General features: G+C 41.4%; 1 protein-coding gene across 1 annotated transcript; it reads left to right on the top strand.

The window, feature by feature from the left end:
• The first annotated feature begins 3299 nt into the window (after positions 1-3299).
• On the top strand, positions 3300-9236 carry LOC138035548 (uncharacterized). Its single transcript, XM_068882199.1, has 6 exons — positions 3300-3306; positions 4086-4167; positions 4436-4560; positions 4884-5002; positions 6456-6512; positions 9153-9236. Exons 1-6 carry the CDS (start codon positions 3300-3302, stop codon positions 9234-9236), a joined length of 474 nt encoding a protein of 157 aa, XP_068738300.1.
• Positions 9237-9588: the final 352 nt, after the last annotated feature.

Consider the following 9588-nt stretch of genomic DNA (forward strand, 5'->3'; position numbering starts at 1 on the left):
CCCCGGCGTCTGCTGTGATTCTGCGGCACACGGTCTGGATGATAGGGAAAGTTGAATCTACGTTCTACTTTCCCTACAATTATGACGCGGTCCAAGTAAGACGAGCACTGAGATGATCTGTGTCTTATCGGCGACACAATATTTTTTGCCTCGAAACATGTGTCATGTTGTGTCCAATCAGACCTATAAGGTACGTAAGTGCTTGGTTTTTTCTTCTCGCTTCGCCGAGGATTAGTGGTACGCTTCAGATTTAAATGGAAACATTAGCCTGCGATGTTTACGATCGTCCGCGATAAGACCGACGCAGACAGCTACCGATCATGTCACAGACCGATGCAGATCATATGGAAACCAGGCTTATAAAGCCGCGAAAGCCTCAGATCTGTATATAGTCGTCTACTGTTCCAAGGAATTGTGTCACGACTGTAGCTTTGAGTTTTCTTATCTGTATACCTGTACCATACTGTTTTAGTTTTTGGGAGTAATTTTATTAAAACTAGCACTGCTGCAGCCCTCTATACCCTCTAGAACCCTTGCTGTCTTCTAGAAAGAATGAACATTTTTCGTAGGTGATTTTCTAGATTCTTCACGAAAATAACAATTTCTAGTCTTTGTCAAGTCTTTTGGTGCAAACAAATTGCGTTAAAGATAGGATGATTTCAAATGATTCACCTTACCCTTGTCGGCATTCAGTTGCATCTTCTACTCCTGCGGATAGTTCTCAACGACTCTGACAACAATTTACTACGAAAACCACCGATTTGTGGAATGGGCGGGAATTTACGTGTCTCTGCCCCGCCCACTTTCGCTTGTACTAGCTCAAATTCTTGAGAGGTATTGTGTTTGACCTAGAACTGAGCGCACCACAGGCAGATCACCCTCTGTTAGTGGGGGCCGTTCATTGAAATCTGAGCGTCGATCTTTTGTTATTTATAGAAGAAATACAGATGAACAATACGCTGGCTACAATTTGTTCCAATATGCAATAATTTATTTTTGTCATTGTGGTAGATTAGATCAAAAAATCCCACACAGCGGCTCCAGGGCCATCCGTGTTTTTTGCCAAGTGCTGTAGCATTGAGGAATGACGTCAGGTTGTGCAGGAAAACGATTTTAGGATGCCACCAAACTGGGCGGGGTCTATCACTATCAACTGTGCACCGCATTGCGGATATGCAAAGCAAAGACCGGGCCTTCGACGAGTTTAGACACACTATCTAGGGACTGTTGAGGTGAGGGATATCGGGTGGAGGTGCGTGTTGATCTTGGTGACAGGTTTCTAGTTGGAATTGGGAACCGTGTGGCCATCTTCCACCAAAACTGCTGTTAAAGTTGCCCTGTGACCAAAAAATCAATTCTTATTTTTCTTATGGATTTCAAAACTATGTTAACCAACACTAAGCGATCAAAGTTTTAAGCCTTGATTTTAAAAAGACACCTGTTCATTTTTAACCGGAATTTTCCTATTTAATGGTCCGCCATGAGTAACTTTAAGTTCTTGAAAGAGCTGGTTCGAGGAGAAGATGACGCTCAAAGGCTCACTAGTTTAAGAATGCAATGCGTGTGTACGCCGCAGAATAGGCCATTTTCTAAATATCAAATATTTAGCTTGATAGTGAGGCAGTGAGGAAAAAACAATAGAAACACATTCACTTGGAATTAAGTAAAAAATATTTACATTTTACCCACTGACTTTCCTGACGGGTCGGCACTGCAGTGAGGGTCGTCCTCTTTGACTACAGGAAGGCTTTTGATCTTATCGAATCTCAAGCTCCGCAAAATCTTCAACTTATCCATCCCTCGCAGCGTTGCCTGTTGGGTGGCAGATTTCTAGATGCGGAGACAACATCGATTCAAGTTGTCCGCGGAATGCTACTTGATATGGGGCCCAGTACCAGCTGGACTGTTTTTATCCTGATGATTAATGATATTCGTTTGTCTAACGTCCAAACATGAAAGTTCGTGGATGACACAACCGTGGCTGAAAATCGTTTCCTCGTGGTCTCCAGGGTGACATTCAGGGTGCAGTTGATATTGTAGAGGGCTGGTCACGGATGTAGGGTGTGCAACTCAACGCTACCAGTGCAAAGAACTGATTATTGACTTCAAGAGGAACAAGCATATCTTTAGTCCCGTGGTTGTTGTGGGGAATGAACTCTCAACTGTCGATGGCGCTAGGATCCTAGGAGTCACAATATCGAAAGATCTTAATTGAAAAATCATGAAAACCAAGCGATAAAAAATGCAAATAAGCGTCTGTACTTCTTAGTTTTACTGAAAACAGCTGGTGTTAGGCAGAGCGACATTGTCAATTTCTATTGTACCGCAATAAGGCCTGTGCTTGAATACTGTTCGCCTGTTTTTCACCACAGTCCGCCTGAATATTTAAGTGAAGATCTTGAGTGAGTGCAGAAAAGGGTGTTGTCAATCTTATCGCCTCACCAATCTTGCAGACAAAGCTTAGCAACCTTTGAAATTATCACTGTGTGTCAGAGAAGAGAAGACCAATGTACCAGGCTTTTTTTAGAAATATCTTAGATAATAATCAACTGAGTAGCCTATTGCCGCCTCGACATCAGAGTCATTATAATACAATTCAGCCCAAGGGCTGCTAGGTTATCAGCCGTATATAAACTATCATCTATCTATCTTGTCTTTGACGTCACTGCCTCACTATCAAGCTGAATTATAAGATATCGAAAAAGGCCTATTAATATGCAGCACGGAAGATTTGGATTTTCAGACTTTTAAACTCGCGTTTTGCATTTATTACAAGCTGGATTCACACACTGAAATTTTAAGCTGGTGAGCCTTTGACGTCACTTTTCCCTGGATCCATCCCTCTGACGTCCAATCGGTCAGTTCTGAACGCGAGTAATGGCGGACCGTGAAATCCAAAACTTACACTCAAAGTAAACGGCCTTTGGATAAAAATCAAAGTTCAAAATTTTGCCAGTCAGGTGTTAAGCAAACACACTTTCAAAATCTGAAGAGAAAAAGGAAGTAACTTTTTTATCACAGGGGCACTTTAAGTACAGAAGTGACTGGGCGAGCAAGAATATCGTACTCCGTTAAAGGTAATTCAGCAGGCCCTGCCGCCTTGCAAGGGTTCAACTTACTGTGCTCAAATTACTGAGTAAGGGTTTGAATGGAAATCACAGAAAAAGACCAAAGCGATAATTTAACGCTCGGATTTTCAGTTAAAAAGCTAACCTTGTTGCCATGGTTTATTGCTGCCTTTTCCCCGTGTAACGCGATTGAAGCGAATTTTCTTCTTCCCGTTTGCCTGTCATAATATAATGACAGGTGATAAACCCCGAAAGTCTCCCAGGAAGGTAAAAATACTTCACTGCAATAAGGTTGCCGTTTTAATCAAGAGTTTCGGAGTTCAACGATCCTCTCGGAATTCTCTCGAGATTTACTGACAGGGACGGGATTCCCGACGAGATAATAGGGTTGCGTTTCAATGACCGCAAAACTTTGCAAGCCGTGCTCTGTTTCAAGACAATATTTTGCCATTTCTTGAAACTAAGTTGCAGCATGGCTGTCATGTAACGAGTAAAGACTGTCTCTTAACTTCTTGGGAAAGACAATTAAATGACGATTCAGAACTAGCGAAGTTTGCCTACTAACAAAGGCCAGAGCGTACATAGAGGATGCAGTCTAGTAGAGGTTGTCACCCTAAAAAAAGAAACGGTAGGAAATGACGCTTGAAAAACTTAAATGGCGTACGTCGCATAAGCTAGAGGCCCCACGTGTCACCTAGGAGATACAATTTCGTTTAAACGTAAACTTGACATCAAATCGAGCTTGGTTTTTGAGAGTGAAAAATCGGAGTACCCAAAAAAAAACCCCTCGAAACAACAAACCAACAAACTCAACCATATGACGCCGATTCCGGGAATCGAAACAGGGCCACTTTGGTGGGAGGCGAGTGGTTTCACCGCTGCGCTATCCCTGTTCCTATATCTACTTGATGCTCGGCATTTAGTTCCAATTTAGTGACATCCTTATTGGCCATTTAGTATCTACCTGCGGAGCTTTTTTGTCTTTAATATTTGATTGTTACGGTGTTCTTATTTCAGAGATTGAGGAACTTATTTCTTCTGAAGGAGTCCTTATAAAGCAGCTTGCTATAGCAAAAGCGGAATTGGAGGCGGACAAAGAGTAAGAATAGCCTACAAACAAACTGACTGGCTTCTGAGTATTTTTTCTGGGAAGGGAAACCATTAGTGTATTGAGGCATCCCTGTTTTGAACCGCAGATAATATTCTGAAAAATGCAGCATACTTCTTTGTTTTGTAACAAATTTTTAGTAATCATAGTTGTTAGAGAGATAGACAAGAGGGAGGCGGAGAGTAGGATGCACCGGTTGCACCATCTCTTTCCCTCATTTCTTTGTCCATTCCTCTAACATCTTATTCTTTGTCAGTAGAACATACAAGCAGTACTGGATGAAAATGGAGGCCCATGCCAAGCTAGTGGAACTGCATGAGATGAATAGCGAATTAAACCAGAGTAGTAAGAAACAAAGGCGGGAAGGCCGGATGGTGGAAGACGGTATGTTTTCAGTAGTAGTGATGGGGGTACTAGTAACAGTAGCAGTAGCACTGAGCAACAGCTGCAGTGGCAGTAGCAGTATCAGTTGATTAAATTAAATACAAAATGACAATGCGTCAAAGAAGAAAATGTATTTAGCAATACTGATTTACATCGTTATAGCCTTGATTTCCATTGACGTTTTCGTCTCGTCTGGTTATAAATTGTGTCACTCATGTAGCGTTGGTTACAGAAGGTTAAAACACGATATGCTTCTTCTTTCGTCCCTGAATCGCAGGCAAATGCTTTGTCTTGGGAGAAGTTCATTTGTCTTCCTTTTGCAGAAGAAAGTCTTATTCGCATTGGAGACGAGTCCGGCGTTGAAAGAATACAAGCCGAAACAATTCAACTTAAAGAGCGCCGGAAATATTTACAGGAGGCAATTGCCTTAACACAGTCTGAGGTGTGTCTACGGATGCCTTGCATTTTGTACCCTGCTTATTTCTTCGTTTCGATTCATTGCTTCTTTGCTCTTTCCCCCTTTTTCCAAAGATTTTTCAATAATTTAGACAACTAGAATAAATTTCCTAATCTCTTCAAGGAAGAAAGATAATTTTTCTGAAAATGAATACAGTATTCATCAATCAAATCCAGTCGCCAGTCGCTCGTCATTTTAATCTCCCTAACCACTCCAAAAAACACATTGCTATCTGCGGCCTTTCCCTACATCAAGGTACGACGGAAAGCCGCAAGAATCTAGAACAAAAATTCATTTTCCAAATCGGCACCCTTAACGAACGCTTAATTCCTATTTTTCACGTTGCCATGTTACCACCAATAGCGTAGCTCCTACTCTACTATAAAAACTACACGTAACCCATAATTCCTCGATTCGCTCTGACGAAGGGCTAACGCTCGAAACGTCAGCTTTTAGAATCTCTGTACGGTGGCCAGTTTACATTATCAACTCCGTTGATAAAACCAAATTTTTGTAAATCAAAGATTCGTTTGTTAATTACGCAAGAGCTAACACGTCTTGAGCTGGTGTCTTTAAAGTATCGTACGTTATATCTTTATTGTTTGAAAAGAACTTGAACAGAACCCTTTGTTTTCTAGTTATGGTCTAGTGTAAACCTTTAAGACTACATATAAAGCTGTTTTTAGGCCATGTCCACACGTATCCGGAAATTTTTTTGCCGCAAATATCGTTTTGCGGATACGAAGATTTACGCGTCCACATGCAACGTATTCGAATCGTTTACAGCCGTCCACACGTATCCGATTGTATCCGGAAATTTTCTGATTTGCTCTAGTGCCCAGTTCTTTTTTCGGGGAGAATCCTGAAATGAGCATGCGCATAATTGCGATTTGGCGTCATTTCTTCCGCGCCATAGCTACTGCAAGGTGTAACCAGTCGAAGCTTGTAGTTTATCACTCGAAAAAATGTCTAAATCTTCTGAAAAAGTCAAAAAAAAGGATGCTGATACATATAAATGGACCGATGATGAAGTTGAACTACTGCTGACGGTCAACAATCTCAAAACATCCTGTCGATCTCTAAAGTATTGGTTGTGTAAATTTATCACAGCTGCATTTATCTGAACGCATGATATCAAACTAGAAATCAAAGCAATGAACAAAGAAGACACAGCCTTGCTGTACGCCATGTTTGTTTAATGCTCGCCGTGAAGACTGGATCCAAGAGAATGACGTAAGCGTATTCGCAAATTTCCGGATACGACCGGAAGAGCGTTTTCAAAAATTCCCGGAAACGGCCGGAAAATACTCTGGATACGTGTGGACGCAAGCCGTATTCGTAAAAAAAAATTGGCGTTTTCACAAATTTCCGTATACGTGTGGACGATGCCTAAGTACACTGTATTGAATTAAAAAAATACATTTCTCTTTTTTGGCAGTTGCAAAATCAAAAGGAAAAGCATGCACAACTCAAGAGAGAGGCAGACACACTGCATGTAAGTTCTTGCAGGAGAAATAACATTTCTTGAACAGTCGTGCAGGGACCTAAGATCTAGGACGTCAAAGTCAGCGGGAACGCCACCGGACAATGTGTTAATAAACTTTAATGAGCATAATGGTTGCTCTACACGTGCGCTTTGAAGCTTGGTACATTTCTCTCCCGTTCTCTGCCAATCTGCAATGTAAATGGCCAAATCTCAAGTTCTAAGATGCGAGCGCTCGTCGGCGAATGTTTTATTTTATTTTATTTTTTTGAACACTGTTCCTCCCAATTCAGTTCCTGAGTTCCTGGATAGTTTGAATAGTCTGTGGAAGTTGAGCAAACTGGAATAATCACGTAATGTACTTTGCCGGTAAAACATCATGTTCTCGTTGCTGACGACAGAGAGAAACGGCTTAAGCCCTGGCCAAACTATCGAACAAATTTGGATTCCACATGCAAAATTGTTGGATGTAAATGTTGAGATAGCGGCAAAACACTATCCAACATTTCTTGGTGAAACATTCAAGTTCAAGTTGGCGCTAAATTTATAAGTATGAAACGAAAACCGCTCGTACCGTTTGTGCTACTGGAGCTGTTTGAGGACGGAAATGATGGATTCAAACGAGGAAAACCAAAAATGGTTAAGAGAACGTATAGAAAAGGGTTTGTTCACTGCAAGATACATCCGCGCGCAGGAGATGATGTGAGTGAGCTCGGATCAATTTGCAGAAATTGTAAATGCTATTTAACCAGACATCTCCAAACAGAGCGATAGTGATTAAGGGGACTAAAAGTGTCCCTGCAAAGACATGGCCTTGCTTCATATTCGCTGATCAAGGTTTCTGGCTGTTGATCCTTGTCCGCCATCTTAACTTTGTTGCAAACAATGCGAAAAGCCTAGGCTTAACAATAAAATAGCGATTCGTGATTGGCTAGCACCGCGAACGTGACTCGATTCAGGACACAACTTTGTTGGAAGAGCGGCAAAATACTGCAACATTGTTGCGTCGAGCAGAATTGTTGGTCGCAATGTTTGATCAAAAGCAAACATCATCCAACACTTGATCGAACAAAAAATGTTGGACGAACATCATCCAACATGGGTGGCCAAACGGTCACACAGTGTTGGATCGACCAAAGTTGGAGCGTTGAATCCAACTTTGTGCGATAGTTTGGCCAGGGATTTAATTGGAAAATGGCTGTTGTTCGAGAACTTTTCATTGGTCGCAACGGAAGATGCTGCGCAGCCGTGATTCAAGTAAATTCAGGACTACTGAGGCGACCTATTCGCAAGTTGTACAAACTGAAGCTATGTGCTGAAACAGATAGCTTGCCATCCTTCAAAAGATCCCTTGAGAATTCAAGCGGAAGTGATGGATCAACAGTCTGTAAAGTAGAGTTGATAGACAAAGAGGTAGCTGTAGCTGAATGTGAAGTTGAGCCTTCTAGGATGACTCGCAGTGGGAGAAAGATTGTTTGTCCATGCCGTTTACAGAGAGTGATAACATGTAATAGCAACATGCTGCTGCAAGTTGCAAGGGGGACATCTAAGATTTACAAACTGTTTCATTTACCTAGTTTCGTAGCCGTCTTTTTGCCTGTTTAAGTACGGAGTTTTGTAGGAACGGGTGCGACAATATTAGGGAGTTTAAGAAACCACGACGGCTACGGCAACGAAAACGTCACTTCAAAATATACGTTTTAGCTATTCTAAGTACTTCATGATTATCCCATCTTGTTTATATTATTCAATACGAGCGAAGTGTCCTATAACTGGATTGGTTCTGACGGATTTGAAGTAAAGAGTGAGACTGAAAGATTCACTGTAGTTTGTCCACGTTGTCGTCAAAACCTTAAAATTGGTCATTTCACGTAGTAGTTTTGACGAGTACGGGAGAGAATTGTTCAAAAATGCGTGCCGCACGTGCATCACGATCATTTTGGTTTTTTCAACCAATAATATTACTGCTTTTTGGCGTTGTCGTTGCCGTAGCCGTCGTCGTTTCTTAAACTCCCATTACTATTCCGCGTCTTGCGAATGTTCTATTATGGATGATGTAATGTTCAGTAAGTACGCTCTGAACTCTGGGAACGAAGAACACGTGTGAAGAAAGAATAACTGAAATGCTAAGGACTCGTGAGTCGTAATGTTTCTGTGATGTGAAAGACGAATAAAGCGGAGCTTAGAAAAGAGTCAGATAGTACTTTATCGGTTTTTGGGAAAGTGAACACATCAACTGGCAAAATTTAAATGAAATATTTGCCGACGTCGCCGTCTTAGATCTTAAGGTCCCTTTAACGCAGGCCGCCGGCTATCGCAAGCCTACTCTATTGTGACTACGAGCGTAGAGTGTACTACCGTATATTCAATTTAACACATTCGAAAATGTGATTTTTTCCAGTTACCTATCCATCTCCAGCCCCCAAACGCTCCTTTTTTCTGACGGAATGTTCTGGCATTATACCTGGAACAAAAAACCGACTTTCAACAGCTTCATCAGTAGTTAAGTTTCTCTACTTATTCATTCTGATTTAAATATACACAATCGAACAAAGACGATCACGTCGCGTCGGTAAACCTTGCTAATTGATGTTATATAACTGAACCAGAAAATTCTGACTAATGATAGTTTCATTTTTTTTCGTTACGCAGAAAAGAAAGCGAGCGTATTTGTCCAGGATAAAGCGTCATACACAGGAAGCGATGTCCAGGCAATCGTCAACGATGGCAGAATAAAGATACTTTTGACCGAGTAATGTTGTGCAAGTATTGCCGTGAGAATAGTGGTGTTAAACATAGCATTCCATTCGTGAATTACGAGTAATGGATACCACACTCATTTAAGAGCGTTGCATTAAGTTATTAAGGAGGCCATTAGAATCAAAGTGCCAGCTCTAGCTCGCGTACTGATGCTTTCAAAACCAGCTTTCCGTCTTTCCAGCCAGCGGCAAAAGTTTTTATTTGCGACGCCGGCTCCACTCTCAATCAGATGACACAGTTAATAAAGCAAATTAAATTACCAAAACCGCATACTGTACTTGTAAATACTTTGACAAGCGATGAAGGCGGCCGGTTTTATTTGAATTTA

The sequence above is a fragment of the Montipora capricornis genome, chromosome 2 (assembly GCF_036669925.1).
Source record: "Montipora capricornis isolate CH-2021 chromosome 2, ASM3666992v2, whole genome shotgun sequence".
NCBI classification, from domain to species: Eukaryota; Metazoa; Cnidaria; class Anthozoa; order Scleractinia; family Acroporidae; genus Montipora; species Montipora capricornis.

What these genes read in the sequence shown, in the direction of transcription:
- LOC138035548 (XM_068882199.1), top strand. An exon ending in TTGCCTTAACACAGTCTGAG is followed by an intron (nt 5,003 to 6,455) that starts GTGTGTCTACGG and finishes CTTTTTTGGCAG; the next exon opens with TTGCAAAATCAAAAGGAAAA. An exon ending in GAGAGGCAGACACACTGCAT is followed by an intron (nt 6,513 to 9,152) that starts GTAAGTTCTTGC and finishes TTCGTTACGCAG; the next exon opens with AAAAGAAAGCGAGCGTATTT.